Source organism: Chelonoidis abingdonii, chromosome 2 (assembly GCF_003597395.2).
Source record: "Chelonoidis abingdonii isolate Lonesome George chromosome 2, CheloAbing_2.0, whole genome shotgun sequence".
Lineage (NCBI taxonomy): Eukaryota > Metazoa > Chordata > Testudines > Testudinidae > Chelonoidis > Chelonoidis abingdonii.
Genome location: NC_133770.1, coordinates 20,778,362 through 20,801,938, shown reverse-complemented (window position 1 = coordinate 20,801,938; position 23,577 = coordinate 20,778,362). Strand labels below are relative to the sequence as shown.

The window sequence follows — 23,577 nt, the reverse complement described above, 5'->3', positions numbered from 1 at the left end:
CAGAAAACTTTTTAGCACTTAAAACTATGTTGGTTTTTGTAAAGTCCATTTTTACACGGTTTAAGTTGATTCAGCTTAGTTATGTCTCAGACTGGAAAACTCCCATGTGCTCCTTGTCCCAAAAAGTTTGTCTTTTTAAATAAAGTGGATTTTTTTTTCCTGAGAAGGGGAACGTTTGGTTTACTTCAACGTGTCGCTTAGGATTTTCAAGAACTCTTTAAAATAGTCTTTAAAGTTTCTAAATTCCTGGACAAATTGTATTTTCTCTGGAGCAAAAGCAAATGAGCTCTTTACAGAAACAGAAGTGTTTGTTCATAGTGGGACGCTGCTTTTCTGTCTAACCTGCTTTATCAGCACCATCTCTCTGCGATTTTGCTCGTCTCTCAACACCTTTGTCTGATTAGTAGCTTTTGGAGATCGGGATAAAGACATCACTTGCCACGCTGCATAAGATAACAATTAATTTAACATTAAACTTATCCCCTTTCCATTCACTTTACTTGGATCGGTCTCTGGTAATTGTGTTTGCGAATGCTTTCAATAGTATGCTTTTCTAAAAACTTAATGACACCCCACAAGAAGGGATAAGGGTTTTAAATGCACTTCTTAGAGTTAGCCCAAAGAAACAAAGCATATAGTCCCAACATGCTCAGGACATCAGAGTCTGGTCTTTTTTATTCAGTTCGCTGCTTGTTTCTTTCTTCAGGTACAATATTTTCTTATTTTGAGTTGTCGCCTAATAAAGTACCATTTAACAGCTATATACGCTGCAATTGCATCGTGTAAAAGTTATACACACAAACTTTATAAAACTACCATTTTATATTTTAAAAAATACTTTTTTCCTCCCCTAAGCCAGTCACTTACCTGCTGAAAAAGTAAATGTATTTGAAAAGTCGTATTGCTTTCATGCAATGTTGCTATTCAATGAAAAAGAAAGATACACTTAGACGGGTTAGTTTTCAAATGGTTAGTCATTTTGCCCCTGAAAGATTATTTTTCAAGAAGTTGTTTGATAGCCAACTTTTTATTTTATTTTAATTTAAACCCGCCCTTAAAAACTTGAAATGCAGTAAGGCAGCCTGCTAATATTTCTATTTCACAGAGACATCTGTTACTCCTGCTGACAAATGTACCACTCTGCCAAGAAAGTTTTTTAAAAAAAAAAAAAAAACAGCATGTAATTGATGTTATCCCAAGAAAGCGCTATCTCCACCCCTTTCAGCTCCAAGCCCTACAGGTAAAAGAAAAAAAAATATCTTTCAAGAATTTGTTGCCTTTTTGAGGGTTAATACATCAGAAGACAAGCTTGTCTCGCCTTAGCCAATCAGAACTCGGCTCTGGCAGCTATAATATAGAACTAAAGGCAGACTCCTCTCACAAGCGTCTCTAGCCTTGCTACCATTAAAATCAAACCCTTTTTGTCTCCCGATTGCTGTCTCACGACCAAACTCCGATGTGTTCCGTTATCAGCGACCTAAAGCCTGCCATTCCAACACCTGTCTTGCTAGGGATCGGTGGATAGTATACGATTCAGAAAGCAGACAAGGACGTAGGAAGAGAGAGATCTAGAGAGACAGCCAGGGATAAACACAGAGAGCTTTGAAGTAATTGGATTCAATGGACGAAATGCTGCTGTTGACAAGAATTCTGTTGGTGGGCTTCATCAGCGTTCTTTTGGTCTCCTCTGGGCTGACTTGTGGACCAGGCAGGGGTATTGGAAAAAGGAGACACCCCAAAAAACTGACCCCTTTAGCCTATAAGCAGTTTATTCCCAATGTGGCAGAGAAGACCCTAGGGGCCAGTGGAAGATATGAAGGGAAGATCTCAAGAAACTCCGAGAGATTTAAAGAACTAACCCCAAATTACAACCCTGACATTATTTTTAAGGATGAAGAGAACACTGGAGCTGACAGACTGATGACTCAGGTAGAGCTACATAGATACATATATTTTTATTTGTTAGCATATCTGAGCAATCATAAATTAAAACGTCTTAGAATTTTTTAAAGACACCCCTGCCCCCCCCCAACCCTCATCGGTTAGATTCATATTTAAATATCCAGTTAAGTTTGCAGGGGCATATAGCCTAGATATATATTTGTTGGGGTTTTGTGTAATACTTAAAATTATAACCTTGCCATGACGTTTCCTGTAACTTGGTTAGAGATTTCTGTTTGCATTTGTCTCCAAGCCTGCACTTTGATCAAACGAATAGTATACAGCTAAGAGGATCCCAAGTGTGTAGTGACCGTCAGGCCACTCTTTCATTATTACAAATGCAGTCAGCGGTTGGTACAGCTGCTGGCTTTTTTATATTTATTTTATTTTATTGCCCTTCATTCTTGTTGTTTGCGAGCGGATTCTAAATTTAGTACCTCTGGAGTCTTGCAGTCACAAAAGGCGGCTGAAGTCCAATCGACCATTACTCTCCTGTTTCTGTATTATATAGCTTGTATTGCAAAACCATCCTTTGCAATTGTGCCCATCAGAGCGTAAATATATTGATATTTCTTTAAGGATGCTCGCCACCAATGCTCTGGTACTTCCAAATGGGAGGGACTTGCAACTTATCAGCATTGCATCACTTCTGTTTTAAAAATCAGATGGCACAAGGTTTACAGCTGGATAAACATTGAATCGGGAGTGGAATCAGAATGCGGAACCACTGTATGCAAAAAATAAATCTTCCCAAACAGCCACATTATTACAATAAATATTGTTATTGCTCGCGGGGAGATAGGTGAAAGCAATTAGTCTCCCAGTTCTAGAGTTTTTGAAACTGCATGGAATCTAGATGCCATGTAGACACTGGAAATGGGTTTCACCCAAATATAGGTCAACAGCCTCTGTCCTCCCCCTTCCCACTATTAATGTATTTAAGTGCCTCTTTCAGTGCTGTAATATACTCGGCTGCAAGAATCGCGTTGAGAATGGGAAGAATTTCCTAAACTCTCCCCTTTGCCTCGGCTTGATTTTCCGCATGTTTACTAGATTTATTTGGGCGTAGGACGTGTCTCCTCCAATCTCCTCCCGACCACCTTAAATCTTACTGTACCTATGAGTGTTGACGCGCGCGCCTCTGCCAGATAGAAGCGCGAGCCTCAATTAAATATGCACAGGCCACGGTGCAGAGCATGTTGTGTGGAGAGTTCCCAGTCCAATTCGATAGCAGCTTTAATCTCGCCTCCTAATGCAAAAGAAAGGCAAGTGAGAGAGGGCTGGCTGATGACTATTGTGGCATGCACTGTAAGATCCAGTCCCTCTTATAGCCCTCGGTCATCCTCCCTTGCTGAAAAGATGCAAGACAGTGTAGCTGTGCGACAAGTCAGACACATCTCGCATTTTCAGCTCCACTTACTCCTCTTTTATCGATCGCAACGGCTAGGATTTCAGTTTGTATCCTTTTTAATACGGCAAATGCTGCTGCTGCTGCTGCTGCTGCTGGGAAACCCCAGGAAAAAAAAGAAGACGTGTTTTTGTGTGTGTGTGCGTGTGTGTAATTACACACACACACACACACACCATACTCATGAAAGAGCAAATGAAGCTTAGGTGTAGAGAGGAAGAGAGAGGGAGCGCCGGACAGACTGAAATACAAGGGGAAAGAGATGGAGACCCACAGAGGAAGGAAAAATGTGTGATGGTGGGTTTTTTTAAAGGGGGGGTGGGCTGAAGTGGGGGAGACCCCAGCATGTGTGTTAGTGTCTCCTTTCCCCTCTACCGCAGCCTTGAATGTGCCTTGTCTCGCTAGCTGCCCTTCCCTGGGAATACAGAGCCTTCGACATGGCTTGCCACTCTCGCTGCAATAGCTGGCAGCATTTGAACTTCTGACCTTCTGTCAACTTCCCTCAGACGAACGAAACGAAAACAAATACTTTTTCCTTCAATGACTATTCTCGTTCCTTACACACACACACACACACACAAAGGCGGGGGGGTAGATAACACCGCTCTGCCTCATAGCACAGCTTAGGTACCACACCAAAATAAGAGATGAACGTCTGGCTGCAGCTTCATTACTGAACCCCCTTTGGGGACCAAGAGAGGGGAGAAAGGGACATCGGTGATAGCATAATGATATTGGGGGAGGGGAGAGGAAGGAGCAGGAGTGATTTCATAACCCTAGCTGGGGCTGGGGAGAAGTAATGGGGTGATTGATCCTAGAGCGATGTTCGGGGTGGGTTGGACGGGGAATTGCTCAGTGGTCTTCCAATAACAATATTTGTAGGGAGGTGGTGGGAAACTGCCGCTGACATCAGAATTCCCTCATATTGCAACCCTACAACGAGCTGGGCCAATCTCTTTCTTTCTCTCCCAATCAGCAACCTCTTGTTCTGCTAAATTCAAGCCTTTAAATGCCTGCTTCACAAGCCCTTCAACCATGGAAAGCTCTTCCCTGAATGGAATTGTTAAACTTTCAGAATCGTTGCTGAATGCATTAGCTGCTAGTTAATATTAACTTAAGAAGGGAAAAAACGCAAACAGAGCTAGGTAAGTCAGGTTCTTAACTTTGCAGGTGAAAACAGCAGTTTGCTGAATGCCTCCTCCCTCCCCCGCCCCCCCCCCCCTCCCCCAGGAGAGAGCGAGAACCACCATTGGCTGGATCTATGAAAGAGATAAGGGGGCCAGGTCAATATGATAAAGCTGGAATTTGTATGAAATAAAATAGAAATCTAGTGCCATACAGGCACACAACCGGTGCATGATGTGCGGAATTTGGAGATCAGCTTGGCATTTAGGAAGCCCACCGGGTTGTTTACACTGACAGATACCTGTTATGTGTTTCCTTCAAGCAATTCATTTGTGAAGAGATTAGGGGCTGGCAGGAGAGGGCTTGTTGAACAACTTTGCCTCCACACAAAGCGTTAGTGGAGGCAGCCCTGCTGAGTTTCACGGTGGCTGAACAGAATTGGGCTTGATTTGTGGCACACGACCCAATGAATTAATAAATAGTCTGGCCTTCACGGCTTTTGACTCTGACAATCCAGCTCAGCCAATATGAAAGGAAGGAAAGTCCTTTAGTAGATCGTTCTTTTCCCTTTTATTTTGCCAGAGAGACTTTAGCTCATATTTATAGGGGAAGGAGCTGGAATAGCAAACCCGCCTTGCCTACTCTCCTCCCTGCTTGTTTTCTTAGTTATAAAATAACATGACTTTAGACTGCTGTGCAGCTAAGGGCTTTCTCCTTGTCAGTGGCCTAAAACGTTAACCGTTTCGCCTTTTTCTCACAGTGTATCTGCGAGAGAGGTTCACAAGCTAAACCTCCTTATGGTTTTCTGCTTTTCCTAGGCTAACATCACCTTAAAGACCAAACAATCAGCTCTTTCCATAAAAATGTGAAGTCACATGGGACAATCGGCCAGGGAGTCCAAAGTGGACTCACCAGGGCACTTTATATTTAACTGCCACCGAAGTATTGCGAGGGTATCTCTTTATGGCTGTAATATACGCGCTGGAACTTTCCTGTTGAGCAATCTGGTCACGTACCTAAAGGTAGTGTAGCAGGAATCGTGCAAGCTTTTTCCCCCTTCTGGGAGCTGTGAAAAGAACCTTTGTGGTGTGTTATTTAACATATTGATAACGTTTTGGGTGAGTCCTCCTGGAGAAAGCCAAACATCCCTACCCACTTGATGCGTTTGCCTTTAGCTTTACTGAACCGCAGATGATATTTGTTTGACTGCAACAGTCAAATATCCATATCGTGAAACGGCTTTGTTCTTTTTTTTTTTTTTTTTAAATTAGCTGGCAACATGCTGTAGTCTTCACATTTGCAAAGGTGCCTGAAATGTATATTGCTTGTCTAACCCTCAGTGGGTGTGGATGGTAGCTGACCTTTTTCTAGGGCTCATTGATTCATGCAGAGCAGTATTCCATTTAAACTCGGGGATGTGAGAAGAATCTACCCAAACTTTTCGTACTTTATTCAGAATGATCTCCTCGCTCCGTCCTCCCTCTCTGCCCCTTCTTTACACGTTTGTCCATAACCTCTTACAATTTCTCGCCGAACTGCCGGGTCCTGCATGGCAAATTTCATAAAACCAAGAAAACATAAAGGAAAGGAGCTAGTTAAAGGAAATAGAAAGTTAATCATGTGGCAGTGGTCTAGAGAGTTAAAAGAATGTGGCACTCCATATAAAGAATGCTTGTTGCACTCCCGGTTTCATATTCTACCATAGCGCACCTCTGGGTTTGTTGGTTTTTAACATTGCTATCAACTTGATCCCTCTCTGCTTTTCATTCTTTCCCCTAAGAGATATCGGCTGTTTGCTCTTATATATACACGTATGTATATTTCAAGCAGGATGAATGTTTCTAGCCCAGGCTGGTCTAAGGACTTTAGTGAGTGATCTGCGAAGGAAAAACTCCTTCTAGCACAGAAAGGCTGTTAACGCGTATTGAGAACCTTTTCATCACCGACTTAAGTTGAAAAGACCCGGAGACAGATTGCAGGGGAAGATACTTGGCTCCCAGATGCATGGCAAGTGTTTGTCTTTTGGAAAACTTTACTCTGCTCCCAACAGTGTGAAAATGCACGTCTTAGTTGGAAGAATGAGGGGAGACCATGCCATGCTTCCGACACTCAGACAGGTTGCAGGCTGTACGGAACTGGGCGATCGTTTGAAAGAATGGTTATATCTCGACCCCACTCACTCGGTATTATCCGGGCTTCAACCTTCTCTGCACCGACCTCACTTTACTTCCTACATCAGACTAACAGACTTGCCCATTAGGTATCCGAGAAGCTTTTCAATTCCCCCAGGCTGGCCCCTTGCACGGATATATAGGGCGAAGTCACCAGGGCAGGAGTTTTGCCCTTGACTTCAGTGGGCCCAGGATCACAATTTACTGACAGCATAGCTCAGGCTTTGTCCATAGCCTTTAACTCTTGACATGGGAAGTGTGTGTTATTTTGAATGGGGGCTGGGGAGGATCAGTGGCCGGGGGGGGGGGTGCTGTCTAAATGCCGCAGTGCCCGTGCAATGCGTGTGCCCCTTGTGTGCCCCTGTCCCTGCAGAGATGCAAAGACAAGCTGAACGCCCTGGCGATCTCAGTGATGAACCAGTGGCCCGGCGTGAAGCTGAGGGTGACCGAGGGGTGGGATGAAGATGGACACCACTCCGAGGAGTCGCTGCATTACGAGGGCCGAGCCGTGGACATCACCACCTCGGACAGGGACCGCAGCAAGTACGGCATGCTGGCTCGGCTGGCGGTGGAGGCTGGCTTCGACTGGGTCTACTATGAGTCCAAGGCCCACATCCACTGCTCCGTCAAAGCGGGTAAGAACGGTGGGACCCAGGCCTGACAGGTTGGACCCGAGGGGAGAATAAAAGTATCCTAGCAACAGGCCGTGTGAACCCCCCTAGGGCAGCCGCTGAAGGGACTACAGCATCACTGGGGGCCTAGGAGGGGAGGGGCACTCCGCAAGACTAAGCCCTGGGGCTGCTGCTGCTTGCAGCGCTGACCAGAGGATTCAGGGGGCCCAGGGCAAAGCAATTTCAGGGGCCCCTTCCATTAAAAAAAGTTGCAATACTAGAGAATACTATATTCTCATGGGGATCCCTAGGGGCCTGGGGCACATTGCCCCACTTTCCCTCTAGGCGGCCCTGGCTGCTTGTGCCAAGTGCAGGTTGCATCAGAACCCGGTACTTGAGCTGGGGGAGGATGCGGTTATCCAGCCATTGCTTTGCCTCCCAGCTGGGCTGCAGTGGGAGCAGGGGCTGGGGAGCGCTTCTTTTCCCATTTAACTGATCTGGAGCCATACATAACTACAGGGCTTGGTCACATTTATGAGCCAGCCTCGTCCTGTGCTTCTCTGCCTACGTAGGAGAGGGCTATTAGGAGGACAGTGTAGATTTAGAGTGGAGTTTACAAAGGCAGGGGGAAGCCCTCGTTCCGATCACAGTGACAAGCTGGGCAGAGAACTGATTCGGATATGAATCCGGTTCTCTAGCTGTCTCACTCTGGTGCGGGTGGGACCAATGCATGCCATGTATCTGACGTGCCAGGAGCCTCTATAGCCCTAGATTAATCACAAGGATGCAAAAACCTGCAGCCAACTCCACCACTTTGTTACAGTATTGGTCCCCTCCCGCCCCGACTGAGCCCACAGCTCTGCAAAATAACAGTCGGGTCCCCCCTGGCATTTATTCTTTTCTAAATCCACATGGTATCCTACAAACAAGTATCGTGACCATTTAAAAACATCTAGCTGGCTGCACTCCCCGAAGTCACTATTATTACTATGGCCAACAGGACCTGCTAGTGTGCGCAGGAAAAGAAAAATTAATGCCATTCGTGGCTTAATCTGTAGCCGCTAGGAAACCCCAGGATTTTTTCCCCTGTGCTTACAACGCCACATGCTGTTTCAACAAAGGAATAACTTGCTAACTTGCTAACAATAAATCGCGAAATTTAAAACTTCGTTTCTGCGCATAAATTGGCGCTTTTAGCAAAACTGTTAACAGTGCATCGCAGAAGAGCTGGGTTTTTCACCTCTAAGCGTTTGTTGCATAGCATCTAAACTGTATTTTAATAACCTCTTTTAGCCAAGAAACACTTTTAAAGTGTCAAGAAATACTTAGTTGTGAAAGAAAATAATTACTCTCTCTCTAAATATATCTGTTTGCTTAGAAGTACGGTAACTAGGGGCCTGATCCTGCTCCCATTCAAAGCAATGGCAAGACTTCCATTGACTCTACTGGGAGCAGATCAGCCCCCTTAACCAGCTTTATATTCCTGCGCTGATGAAGAATAACACTTCTCCGGCCAATGCAGGCTTTACATTGAGTCTGTGATATTGCTTTGGTTAATCTTCTGCTTTTATTTAGCCAAAGAAAGCTCTGCAAAGTTGCTAGTGATATTAAATGTCCTTTTCTATAGTAAAGATATGCTCAGCTCAAGGTGTCTGTGATGCACAGTAACCTTATTCCAAACGAACATAATCCAACTCCATGTATATTTCATAAGAGACGAATAATTCCAAGAGAACAAATCTACTCATTAAAATTCCACACACACTTGGAGGTTTGGGGTAATATTTAGTGCATGTCAGGCAGGGTCGTGTGACTGTACTACACGGGCTTCAAGAAAGCAGGCTTGAATTCCGCCAGCTAAGTCTGATTTCAAATTGTCAAACCCTCGTTTCATGACAGAGAATCTTATGAGAAGATTAAACCCTATAATTCCAGGCAGGAAGATTCTTTATCTAGATCTCTATTTGCAAAAAGTATGATCCCGGAGATTGGAATGCAAAGAAGAGTTCCCCCCAAGGTCTGAATTATTGTCATCAGGACAGAGAAGAGAGGCTGGGGTGGTAAAAGGAACATTGATAATGGGCTACTGCAAGTATTTAGAGCAAGCTCCTACATTTAAAATTCAAATACACATCTTGAGTGTCTTGGAAAAGTGGCTCTGCTGTGCAAATAGTGCTTGGAAGGTCCTGGTTTTTTGGAGAGTATGTGTGTGAATTGGCACATAGGGTTTCTGCACCTGAACAAATAGGGGGAGGGGGCCGAGGGGAAGAAGCTGGGGAAAAAATGGAAGTGTCCTCTCTTCCAAGAGTGTCTGCATTTATTACATGAATCAGAATGACAATGCTGATCCTTTATTGGATTTTAATTAGAGAACCCAAACAGCACAGCTCAAAGCAGCAGATTTTAACACCTCTGCCAATTCACTGGCATGTTTGTAGAGTTGCTACACTACTAGATCTATTCATCAAGCCCCTGAATATGCAAACAAAGCTCAAGCAAGAGCTTTACTCGGGGCTTGTACTAAGGTGTAGTTTGCTAGGAAAGGACTCTACATAAAGCGCATAGCTCGTTTGTTGCCATGTTCTCAGTGAAGAGGCCTTGGAGATCTTGCTGTTCCATTTCTGAAGCACAAGTGATAAAGTTGTTAGCAAATCAATAACATTCTAATTTTCGCCCTTCCTGTCCTTCCTGAGAAAGTCATTAGGAGACTCTCCAAGTGTTTATTTAAATCATAATAGCTTATGCACCAGCTACAGAGGCACAAAAATAAAATCTGTATCTGTGGTCTTACAACTTTTAGGGGGAAAATTACTTGGACTAGAAATTGGCACACTCAATAACTGGGAGAAAACTGCAGTGAAATCAAGGGAGGGAGCAAGAATGGAAATAAATTTTATCAAATGCCATGGCTACAGTGGAATACTATGGCTGCAGCCGAATACACAAAAATGTAACTAGGGTGTTCAGGAACAGGCAGGAATCACCAGGTGAAATTCCAGACTCTATGCTATGGAAGAGGGCAGAATAGACAGTCATACCAGTCCCTTCTGGCCTGAAAATCTTTTAAAATTCTACATATTATAGCAATATTTCCAAGGACAGAGTATTCAAATCTATAAATGTGGGTGATCTTATTTTTAAAATGGCTAGGATTTCTCTGACGGACTAATAATGGGGCGGTGGTGACAGCATAACCAAGAGCCCCAAAATTTAGGATCAGGTTAAAACTTATCCCCAATGACTAGCCTGTTCTTGTGCATAAAGTAGAGGATGTTTTAAGGTTAGGCAGGGGGCTAGGAGAGCATACACTCCTGATCTGGGCTGTGCAGAGTGTGTGTGTGCGCATGCGCACAGAGAATCCTCACTTGGTGTGTGGTCACAGAGACTGCTGTGAGGCAGTGCTCAGAAGTTCCTAAGGCAATGAGAAGCAGGAGGATCTAGTGGATAACGGCTTGTCTACACCTAAAATACAACAGTAGCACTGCTGTGGCACCTCAGTGTGAATATTACCTATGCCCATGGGAGGGGTTCTCCTATCAGGGTAGGTACTACACCTCCCTAAGAGGCGGTAGCTATGGCAATGGAAGAATTCTTCCATCCTCCTAGCACTGTCTACTCCAGGTGTTAGGCTGATAAAACTACATCACTCGGGTGTGGATTTTTTACAGCCCTCAGATACATAGCTATGTCTAAGTAAGTTCCCAGTGTAGACCAGTCCTAAGGCCAGGGGTGTGAAAAAAAATATCCCGACTAACAAGAATTTTACTGATGAAAACTGCGAGTGTGGACAGCAGTTTGTTGGTGGAACATGCTCTCTCATTGGGGGTGGTTTAATTTTGCCAGCAGGAGAGCTCTGTCCTGCCAGCAAAGAGTGGCTACACTGCGTAACTTACAGCGGACAAGGTGCGCAGCATAGACTTTGCCTAAGAGTCAGGAGCCCTGGGAGCTAAGTCCAGCTCTACCATTGACTTGCTATGTGACATTAAGCCAGTCACTTCACTTCTCTGTGCCTCTGATTCCCCTTCCGCCCTTTGGTTTTGGCTGTATTAGGTCTGGTCTACACTACAGACCTAGATCGGTATAAATACCAACCCAACCCGCCGTGTAGACAGTGCTCTTGGTGGGAGAGCTTGACGCAGCCAATGCCTCTCAGGGAGGTGAATTAACTACGCCAACGGAAGAGCTGTCTCCTATCGGCGTAGCATCCTCATTGAAGCGCTACAGCTGCTGCGCCAATGCAGTGTTTTAAATGTAAACTTGCCCTTAAACTATCTATGAATCGGCAGCACAACGTTGACGAGTGCAGACACTTGCTAAGTGACAGAAGAGCGTCTCGCATCGCTGTAGTTAATCCACCACTCAGAGGCAGTAGCTAGGTCCACAGAATTCTTCCGTCAAGAGGTAGGTCTACAGTACAGCCTGAGTTGATATAACTTATGTCACTCAGGGGTGTGAAAAAGCACCCCCCCCCCAACCTGGAGCAACACAAGTTTTGCGCTGTCCACACAGGTGCTATGTCGGTGGGAGACGTATCTTCCGCTTCTCGCTGGAATGGAGTAATTATGCCAATGGGAGAGCGCTCTCCTGTCAGCATAGCATGTCTTCACCAGATGCAGTACAACAGTGCAGCAGCGCCAGTGGAACATTGTAGTCTAGACTTACCCAACCGAGCGGCACCTATCCCAGGGGGTTAGGTCAGTTTAACTATGTCTCTCAGGGTGTGATTTTTTCATAGCCCTGAGCAGTGTAGCTAGGTCACCCTAAATTGTAAACGTGCACAATTTAACTATGAACTTTTCTACTGGGGAAATTGACTGAAATAAACTATTCCACTTGGACATGATATTGCAGAATAAAAGTAATTTTATTCCAGAATAACTCCGTCACTTTGGAAGTGCACTAATTATTCAGGATTAAAGTATCTTTCTTTTCAGAGTAGCATCCACATGGGGAGATATTCTGGAATAATTACTGCAGAATAGGTCATTTTGCAATAGCTATTCTGGTCAATTTCCCCCACATAGACAAGGCAACATTAATTTTGAAAGAGATCCAGTTAAACTGGCCCAACCTCCATCTAGTGCAGGGATTGGCAACCTTTGGCACATGGCTCACCAGGGTAAGCACCCTGGCGGGCCACTTTGTTTACCTGCTGCGTCTGCAGGTTCAGCCGATCATGGCTCCCACTGGCCGCGGTTTGCCGCTCCAGGGCAATGAGGGCTGCGGGAAGCTGCACAGGCCGAGGGATATGCTGGCCACCACTTCCCGCAGCCCCCATTGGCCTGGAGTGGTGATCTGCAGCCAGTGGGAGCCACGATCAGCCGAACCTGCGGATGCAGCAGGAAAACAAACCGGCCTGGCCTGCCAGGGTAAGCACCCTGGCGAGCCGTCTGCCAAAGGTTGCCGATCTCTGATCTAGTGTAAACCACTTACACTGTTTTAAGTGTTAGCTTATATTGAGTTAGCTTCAGCTTCAACTGGATGATTGCCCATTCTATTCATTCCTCTGAAGCAATGAGATTGGCCACTGTCGGAAGACAGGATATTGGTCTACCATTGGTCTGACCCAGTATGGCCGTTCTTATGTTCTTTGTAATGTAAGTGCAGCTACAAAGGGGGCTGCGCCACTTTCACAAGATCAGTTTTATTACTTTAGTGAAAGCAGAGCACTTTTCTAGACAAGGCTTTAACTGTCTTGTCTAGTTAGACTGTGAACTCCTTGGGGCAGGGGCTGTCTCTGGTGATGTGTATATCTGATGCCTAGGAGAGGAAGGGGTTCACACCTACTAACCTGAGCTGGAAAGGTAGCATGCAAAGGCCACTGCTATAAATGTGTGCACTGAAACTCAGCCTGAGGCGTGGAATGCAGACAACTCTTAACCTGGGGATCTAGAGAGGACGAGTAGGACACTGAGCAGACCTGGCTAGGGAATGTATGTCTTATGGGAGAGGAGGTGGGGGGAGTGTGAGATGCAGAGAGTCCCTGTCCTTGGTTCTGGAGGGAGGGGGGGAAGAGATGCAGAGAGCCCCTGCCCTTGGCACTATGGGGGGCAGGATGCAGAGAGCCCCTGCCCTTGGCTATATGGGGAGGAGGCAGGATGCAAAGAGCCCCCTTACCCTTGGCTGTATGGGGGGCAGGATGCAGAGAGCCCCTGGCTAGATTGTGTGTTGGGACAAGAAATGAAGCCAACACATAGAGTGAAAGGGTGGGATGCAGAGCAGCTGGCCCGATGCCTGTGTGTAGGATGCAGACAGTGAAAGTTGCAGGGGGGTAGGGGTGCAGAGAGCCCCTGCCCTTGGCTCTGTAGGGGGCGGGGGGATGCAGAGAGTCCAGGGTGGGGCAGGGGTGGGTGGAGAAGAATAGGAGCGGGGCGCAGAGAGCCTGGCGGGTGCAGAGTGCTGGGCGGCAGGGCGGGTGCAGAAGAAAGGGAGCGGGGCGCACAAAGCCTGGCCTTGGGGCGGGGGGTGTAGAGAGCCCGGCGGGGGTGGGGCGGGCGCAGGAAGCCCGGCCCGGGGCCCCCTCCGTCCGCCCTCGGCTCTAACCCGTGCGCCTCTCTCGCCCGCACAGAGAACTCGGTGGCCGCCAAGTCGGGCGGCTGCTTCCCGGGCTCGGCCACGGTGCACCTGGAGCAGGGCGGCACGAAGCGCGTGCGGGACCTGAGCCCCGGGGACCGCGTGCTGGCGGCGGACGCGCAGGGCCGGCTGCTCTACAGCGACTTCCTGGCTTTCCTGGACCGCGAGCACGGCGCCCCCAAGCTCTTCTACGTGATCGAGACGCGGCAGCCGCGGGCCCGCCTGCTGCTCACCGCCGCCCACCTGCTCTTCGTGGCGCCCCCGCACAACCACTCCCAGCCCGAGCCCGCCCGCAGCCGCGCCCTCTTCGCCAGCCGCGTGCGGCCGGGCCAGCGGGTCTACGTGCTGGGCGAGGGCGGCCGGCGGCTGCTGCCCGCCGCGGTGCACAGCGTCTCCCTGCGGGAGGAGGCCTCGGGGGCCTACGCCCCGCTCACGGCCCAGGGCACCATCCTCATCAACCGGGTGCTGGCTTCCTGCTACGCCGTCATCGAGGAGCACAGCTGGGCGCACTGGGCCTTCGCCCCCTTCCGCCTGGCCCACGCCCTGCTGGCCGTGCTCTCCCCCAGCGCCGGCCTGCCCGAGGCGGAGCCCGCCCCGCCGGGCCTCCACTGGTACTCGCGCCTCCTCTATCGCCTCGGCAGCTGGGTGCTGGACAGTGACTCCCTGCACCCGCTGGGCATGGCCGTGCAGGCCAGCTGAGAGCAGAGCACCGCCGCCACCAGGCCCAGGCAGCCGGGAGAGAGGGGAAAAAACAAACTCACGGGAAAAAGAAAAGGAACAACATATTTTTAAGGGAGAGCACCACGGCTTAAGACATCATCATCATCATAATACAAATAATTATAAAGTAGGACAGTCCAAAGTAGACTTCAAGGAAAACAGAGACCCCGGGAAGTTTTGTTCTGTTTAGTTTATAAATATATTATATATATATTTTATTTGGTTGGTTCTTTTGTTCTGTTCTCTTGGTTGTTGTTTTTCCTCCTCTCCTGGATATTTATTGGTTTGGTATTTTGAATAGATCTTTTAAAATGGATATGAACGGGACCTTCAAGAGCCTTAAGAAGCTTCTTTGATAATTTATTATCACCTGAACTGCACTCACAGGGGAAAACATTATTTTGTGAGGCCAAGCAAAACTGCACAGAGTCTATTTTTCTACATGTCACACCTGTCCTGACTTTCAGAAAGCAAAATTCTGTACTTTTCCCAGCCCTCCATTGCAATGCTACTTCTTTTCAGCAAGTCTATACACAAACAGAAAAGACAAACTTCAAGGGGTCCATAAATTATATTTTTGTACACAGAATTGTAAATTAGATTTTTTTTGAGAGATCAATACTTAACTTGAATCACATTTCGTTTTTGAAATAGTGTAAAATGAGAATATATTATTTTAATTTAAATAGTTTCACTGTAACATCATTTCCTGTATTGTTTTTCATGTTTCTTAAATATTTTGCTATGTAAAAACACCATTCGGCCACGTTCTTGGAAGTCAAGACTGTTACAGAAACTTTTTATTTACAAAACCGTAAGAAACTGTTATTTTTAACGTCAAAAAAAAGAAGAAATGTATTAGAAAATATTTTTTAAAACGCACATGGCGGTAATTCTGTGACGAAGGAGAGGATAGTTTGTACAGAGGGGAAAAAAGGATGTTTTGCATTAATAAATTGAGAAATAACTGCTGTAAATTTACTAAAATGTATTTTTGAATATTTTGTAATAGTTTTAATAGTTTTATAGAAATAAAAATGTGCCATGCACAGTCTGGTTAGTATATAATAACTAAGAGTTCCTGGTGCAGCCCATTTTTTTCCCTTTTTGCTTATTGGTTTAGGAAACGTGATACCTAAAGAAATGCCCATGTTTTCTTTAGATTGTTGCTTATACTTTGAATTCTGCTAAACATAAGGAAGTAACCAAATACATCACATCAGCTCTTGGGACACCTCAGATTTGTTATACTAACAGTAGAACCTCACTTATTCGCACTAATGACTGGCAGACACATTTTGGATTACTGCAGTCTAGACCAAATCTTGCCACCCTTTCTCAGGCAAAGCTCCACCTTTCCAGATTCTGTGTTCACTTAAGAACTCATCCAAAGACCACTGAAGGCAATGGGAATCTTTCTATTGAGTTCTCAGAGCAATCATTGGATCATTAAAGCAAGCTAATCTGCAAGTGAACCACGGTGCCCACGAAGAGCCCCAGTGACTTCTATTAGTTTGAAGAAATGGGGTTCTAAACTGATGTATCTGGTGCAACCACACCGACTTCAATGAGTTACTCTAGATTCACACTGCTGTAGCCAAAAGAAGAATCTGGCCAGCAGATTTCAGTAGCTGTCTTGCCTGAGTAAAGATGCAAGGATTGGAGCTTTTTTTAAAATCAACAAGGAACAGAAAAAAAAAAAACAATATTAAAAAAAAAGTCAAGGATATTACATCACTAAATATACTTTTTCATTTATTCTGATGTATTATTTAGTTATAACTATTTATGATAGTTTGCAATATATTAGTAAATGTACTGGAGTGTATTCTATAAAATTAGTGATGCAATCTGAGTAATATGTGATCGCACTACTATACTTGAGATGAAATCTTTGCTGAGGGTTGGGGTCTGACTACCAGGCTTTTGGTGAGAATTGTCACATGTGCTGATTAGCAAGGTGCCAGTTGGCGAGGTTCTGCTGTATTTTCTGATATCTCCCTACACCTCAAAAGAAATTTTTCTGTTTCTAAAAATTTTGCAAAACAGTGTGTGCATTTCAGATAACACAACATAAGGGCGACTTTCCTTGAATGCCTTTTCACTTTTTCTTCAGTTTTGATTACAATTAGGATGATTACACTTAAGTTACCATTTTGCTCCAGAAGTTTAGCAAAGTCCTCTCCTGAGCTGGAAAGCAACTACCTTGCACTCAGACACTCTTCCAAGAGGTCTGCTTGGGCTTTGAGGCTCTTGTAAGGTGGCATTCTTGGGAGGAGGAGGTTCATAATTTTTTATCCTCCAAGTGTGTCCATTTCTGGAGCAGTAGTCGACTGTCATGGCTAAATTCTGATCATGTATACCTCATGTACAATTAATTGACAATTGGATGTGCTCTCTGTCCTCTGACAGTCTCTGGTTTTGTGACCTCTTTTCCCTCAGAAGTATCTGGGGTTGTGTGTACATCGATAGCCAAACCTGGGTGTGTAAGCTCTTTATGCTCAGACTGTTGCAGTGTCTTGAAGTTGTGAACTACCTGTGTCAGAATATAGTCGTGTCTTTGGGAGAAGATTAAATCTTTTGGCCCACCATTTGTGGTGCTGTTTTGAGGCCCAATCCAGCTCTCACTGAAGTCAATGGGAGCCTCGTCATTGAATTCAATGGGCCCTTAGACAACGATCTCCTTGAGCTCAAAGTAGGACAACATCGGGGGTTTGTAAACTCTTACCTCAGAACATGGCAGTGCCTAGTCATGCTGAGCTCAGACTGTGGCAGTGTCTGAGGCTGCAGATTCTGTCTTCCTTCTTTGGCAAAGTCGGGGGCTATAATCAATCTCAGCTCAAAATGTAGCAGATTTGGATCGTAACGACTCCAGACTCAGTTTGTGGAAGTGTCTGGACACATAATCACTTAGCGACCAGACGATGAGAGTGGCTGAAGCTGTAATCACTTTAAGCTCATTGGCAGTGCATGGAGTTTTGCACTCTGCCCACAGAGTTTGGTCGGTCAGGGTTGTAAACTGTCTGCCACCCCGGAGTGGGATATTGCTTGAGATTGTAAACTGCCTGGCCTTACAAAGTGATGGCCTTGGGTTCGTAAAGTCATTCCCAGTTCAGGCTGTGCTGTGTCAATGTCATTAGGGCTGTAAACTCTCTGCCATTAGTGTATGCTAATACATCTGGGGTTATAAATGCCCTGAGCTCAGAATATGGATATTTCTGGGTATGTAAAATATGATCTCAAAACAAATGAATTTTTAGGAGTTTTGTCCTTAATGTGGCAGTGTCTGGGCATCTAAGCTCTCTTACCAGTATCTCTGACCAGCAGCTGGGGTTTTGTAAGGCCTCTACTGTTAGACTGTGACCATGTCAAAGATTGTACTTTCTCAGAGTTCACACTGTTACAGTGTTCAGGGAGGCAGGCTATTGAACTTCAGGCATGGCTGTGTCTGAGGCTGTACTATAAATCAGAAATGTTAGAGTTGAAAAAGACCTATTAGATCAGAGCTCATTCCCCTGAAAGGGTAGGACATAGTCTCCGGATATTGCTGCATTTGATCTTAGCCAGAAGGCCAAGAAGAGCTTAGAGCACTGCAGTATGAGAGCAGCTAAGATGCTGTATTATGTAATGATCAACTATCTTAGCCAAGTAAAGAAACACTATGCTGTGTTTTCATTGCACATTATTTCTAATGACTATATGCTCCCCTCTCACGATCCATTTATTACACCTCCTATTGATACCTTCAGAGCTTTATGTCTTGAACACCCCTCCATCCTATGCATTAGAAGTGCTTTGTTAGATTGATCAATAGAGAATCTATAACTAAAGCTCTCGTATGAAGGATCTACTGTCTTAACATTGTGCAAAAAGTTTAGGAAATGTCACAGTCCATTTTCAGGGTGTGAGTTTGTATAAAATGTACAAATAGTGGTGGCTACAGAATAGTTTATGACTAAATACATATCTATTACTGTTAAAATAATGTATAAGAATGTACTTGAAGCTATTATCCTTGTGCTCTGTTGTTTGAATAATTAAAGAAATTACAGAGACTTCCTGAAATGTCTGTTATGTGACAGCATTCCTATCACACACTTTCAACTAGCTGGATGTTTTTCCCCTAAGACATATAAAACAGAATTTGGAGAGACCACATTTTATAAATCTCTCCCTTAAGTGCATGAATATTATGCATCCATGTGATTTTTCACTGGAGGTGCAATGACGCTTTTGACTCATTTCAAACAAGAAAGGAATTCTAGGTGTGCCATTTGGTGCAACTATGGGAACCTTCTTTTCCCTCCATTTAATATCCACGTAAACGGCGTAATATTTACATGTGAAATACTGTATGGCTCTACAAAAATCCCTAATTTGTCAAGCGTTTTGGGAAGAAAGAAGAATAGAACACTAGTGCATGAAGAAATGCATGCGCTTCTTAACCTGCGCCTCAGACTCAAAATGAGATATCATTCTAAGTAGCGTGGGGATTTTATGTTTATTTTCATTAGTCTTAACTGATAATTCACACAACATCCAAATCTGAAATCCTTGTGTGCCAGGAACAGCAAATGAAACAAGAGGGAATTTGGGGTGCACAAGGAAAGCAGGATCATAACCCCAATGCATACTAATTAGATATGTCGAGCCAACCATCATAGTAAAAGTAAGTATTTCATTTTCTAGCTGCAATCCAATTCTGTCTCTCTCCCTCATCTTATTTATAGATAGATATAGATATATTTAGGCTATAACTGTTTGTATCAGTCTTCCTGAGCATTTCACATCATACTAAAGTTGAATGAGAGATTTGAATCAACTGAGTTTGGTGATAATTGGATAGCAAGTTTGCAGCTCCAGCATGACATCCATTTCAATTACAATGGAAAGGAAATACAAATGAACATTTTATTTTACTCATTACTGTGAGCTATAGGGGACCAGTAGATGTTCCTAAGATGCTGAAATTCTCTCTCTAACGGTTTCAGCCTTAATCTGGTGCAAATGTAACAAAAAAAAATGGATAGTGTGCAAACCAATTGGTCCTGCATCATTAAAAGCAGTTGAACTTTTCCAGATTTTGATGGGAGCAGGAGCAGGCCCAATAAATATCAGTAGGCTGAAATTCATAGATGAGAGCTCTAATTTTTGGTGCCTTGATTTTTGAGTGTTAAACTTTAGCTGCATTAGGCTTGCCTTTCAGGAGCACAGAACATCAATTGGATGCTCAATGAGAAGTGTCCAAAACTAAGGCTAGGCCCAAATTTTCAAACATACGTCCCTAAAGCTGCTCCTAGTAAAATCAATGGCAAAACTCCTGACTTCAGTTAGAGCCAGTCCAGTACATAACTGACCTAGGAGCTGTAGTGCTGCCTTATTTCAATCTAGTCCTGTAAAAGATCCTTATGGAGCTGAATTTATTTAAAAAATGAAGTGTAAGCAAACGCTTACAGACAAGACTTGTGTGCAATTCAGAAACAAAACCATGAGTTCAGGTAATAAATTTTTGGGGGAAAACATTTGTTTTGATGCATTATGTCCTAAACGTGAAAAAAAAACTCCACATTAGATTCACACTGTGTGTTGTAAACAAATGTCCATTCATATTAACAAGGAGACCAGAAGGTAAAGATAGCTGTCTGTGCGATGCCAGCTGTTCTCCACTCCGATACTCACTTTGGGGCAAAACCAGCCCCACCTCCCATAGAGAGGCCCTTGGCTGCAAAATGGTATGGTTTTGCTGCTCAAGGGTGGGTGGAGCCAGGATAGGGGTGGATCACAGAGGAGAGGTGCACCCCTTAAGCAGCACAAAGCCCCATGAATTGCTACCTGGCTCTTTCCATCTCCCTCTACTCCCTCAACAACTTGCCCAGGTACTTGGGATATGCCCTGGAATCAGGATTTGTCTTTTTAAAAAGGGACCTTGCTCTCAGTTGATGTACGCTGGAAGGTATTCTAACTTATTTTTTGTCCTGGCATAAAATTCATTGTAATAAATTAATTGTAAATATGTATAGAGTTACAGACACCTTTTGTATGTTATACACACACACAATTCACAATGGGCTTCCTCTCTAGGAAGGAGATGTAAAGCCAAGGTCCTGGCCAGTTTTGACCATTAAAAGATTCCAAGACTCTTTTTTCAAACGATAGTAGAGTGACTTCCAGTATTCTGGCCCACTATCTACTCCACTATTACATTCTGCCTGTCTACATTCCCCTTTCAGATTCTTTTTAATACTAGTCTTTGGATGGAAGCAATATAATGTAATATTAAGTTAAAGAAACCAAGCACTCAGAAATCAGGATATCCTAAAGCTAAGGTTGAATGCTTAGCCTTAATTCCACCCCTTTCTGCACACAACTTAAAATTAGAGCTGGTAAAATCATTTTGCTGTGAACATTAGTTGCACGTTTAGCCTTTTTTCATGTCTGCAAATAACAGATCAATCTATTCTGTTTTCTGTTAATGAATTTAGAATTGGTAACTATTTGCCAAACAGCTAATGCATACAAATTTCAGCCTATGGGTTGCTCATGAACTGTCCTCTTTGAACAATCATTCTTTACGGTGTGTGGTTGATCATCTCAGTCACACGGGATTGTTTCTACTCCCTGCCTGATTGGATGGGGAACTATTCAAAAACAAGAAAATAACAATCAGCAAATATCAAACAGGTCACTTCTGGCACAAATATTTGTATGAATAATCATTTGTGCTAACACTGGTGAAAGTTTCAGGATTCAGAGTTATCTTCAGAAAAGCTTGGCAGCCATGCAAATATTTGCAAATAATGAATAGTGTGATCCCATAAATAACAGAAAACCAAACTTGCTGCTGTAAATGATGAAAATATTTGTAAATCACTGTGTGAGTTATCCAACAACTACTAATGTCAACAGGAGCCTTTCCACAAATTTCAAATGGGCATTGTATTAGGCTCTGTTTGGCCAGCTGTACTCATGGTATACTTTGTTTTCATATCGTATGATCAAATAATACAATCTATAATGCAAACAGGAATTTCTTATACCAGCTAACATAGTGGGCCAAATGCTGCCCTCATTTGCATGTGTGCAACCCCATCAACATCAGTAGGGTTATATAATGGGCAAGTGAGGTCAGAATTTGTCAACCCACTTTATGTGCCACCTGGTATTAAGTTTGCCTCCAAGGTCCTGGTCTTTTTCTCACTTAAGCCATTGGGAGCTTTGCCATTACCTTCAATAAGTGCAGAACAGGGCACTAAATATTTATTCTTTGCAACTGAGTATAAGAATACAGTATAACATTTATTTACACACTTAGTAATATGAAACTAATTTTTTTAATGAACTCTTAATTCTGCCAGAAAAAGAACTACTGCATAGAAACACATAGGGTGTTTTTTTCAGAAGAGCCTAAATGCATATAGGTGCTGTTAAAAATTCCACCTGATAAAGAATCTAGTGAAACTTTCATGTACTGCTGCATTCAAAAAGCAAAACAAGGTTCTTATTCCCAACTTTGTAGGGCATTTGCCTTCAGCAACAGAATCTTCAAAAGCCAGCAGAGCATGCACCTTTTTTAAGCCAGAGCTGTTTGCAAATGGATATTGGAGACCTTGGCTGAAATTTTCAAAGCAATCTTCAGGGGATTTGGATGTACATCTTCTGTTTGCATGTTCAGCTCTCCTAGACTACTCTGAAAATATCAACTCTTGTTTATAAAATTAAACTATAAAAAGAGCCTCTGAGAATGCCAGTCAAAGTACAATGATGTGAAACGAATTCTACTCAGAGCAATGACAACTACACACGAAGGGAAAAGTCTTGTGTACATGGAACTAGGCTTGACTCAGGAGATCTAGTTTCAGTTCTTACCTCTTCTACAGACTTCCTGTGTGACCCTGTGCAAGTCACTTATAATTCATGTGGTGTTAAGGGGATAAATTCATTAAGGTTTGTGAGGTGCTAGGACATTCCTAGAATGGGACCATATGAATATCTAGATATAAAGAGTCATTCAGATATCATAAACTATTTTTTTTAAAACAAATGAGTGCCTTTTGCAGGTGGGATGGCAAGCCTAAAGAAAAATAAGAACGGTCATATATGTGTCAATTATGTATAAACTGATTCAAGTCATATTACACATATATTACTTTATACATTTCTGGAAATTTAAAAAATATCTCACAACTGCCAGTGCTATCGTCTTTTATGTATTCTGAACATGCATGTTTTGTAAACACATTTCCTGGGGTATTTCAATACAATTCTGGGCACGCTCAGACAAGAGAGCTACTGTCTTTTAAACTACTTTAAACCTTAAACAGATCTCACAGTCCACAACTGGTCAACTGATTGGAAGTTATCTTCATCTTCACTGTGCACAAAGCCAGTCAGTGAGTAGTACCTAAAGTGGAAGCATCACTCCTAAGTAATACAGGACATCTATCCTCTGCTTTCTACAATAACTTCCCATAGAATACTGGGTCAAATTTAAGGCCTCAGTCATTATCTTCAAGGCACTCAACAATCCAAGCCCAAGATTCATAAAAGAGCTTTCATAACTCCATAATGAGCGATAGTTACACTCTTCAGGCACAAAGGAACTGTCCAGTGCAAGGGTGAGTACAGGGCCGGTGCAACCATTAAGGCGACCTAGGTGGTCGCCTAGGGCGCTAGGATTTGGGGGGGCGCCATTTTCTTCGGCAGCGACCACAGCGGCCAGATCTTCGGCGGCCCGGTCGCCTCCGGCATTTAGGTGGAGGGAGCTGGGGCAGGGAAGTGTGGGGAGGGCCGCCTGCAGTAAGTAAGGGACGGGGAGTGGCATGCAGGGGAACTCCCTGCCCCAGCTCACCCCTGCCCTGCCTCCTCCCCAAGCATGCTTTGGCTGCTTCACTTCTGCCGCCTCCCAGGCCTGCGGCACCAATCAGCTTAGGTGCCACAAGCCTGGGAAATGGGAGAAGTGAAGCAGCAACGGAGTGCTCTGTGTGGAGGCAGAGCAGGGGAGAGCTGGGGCGAGGGGTGAGAAGCTCTG

General features: G+C 44.3%; 1 protein-coding gene across 1 annotated transcript; it reads left to right on the top strand.

The window, feature by feature from the left end:
- The first annotated feature begins 1,394 nt into the window (after nucleotides 1-1,394).
- Nucleotides 1,395-16,026, top strand: SHH (sonic hedgehog signaling molecule). The gene is made up of 3 exons (XM_032783884.2): nucleotides 1,395-1,929; nucleotides 7,019-7,280; nucleotides 13,825-16,026. Exons 1-3 carry the CDS (start codon nucleotides 1,621-1,623, stop codon nucleotides 14,526-14,528), a joined length of 1,275 nt encoding a protein of 424 aa, XP_032639775.1. The 5' UTR covers nucleotides 1,395-1,620; the 3' UTR covers nucleotides 14,529-16,026.
- Nucleotides 16,027-23,577: the final 7,551 nt, after the last annotated feature.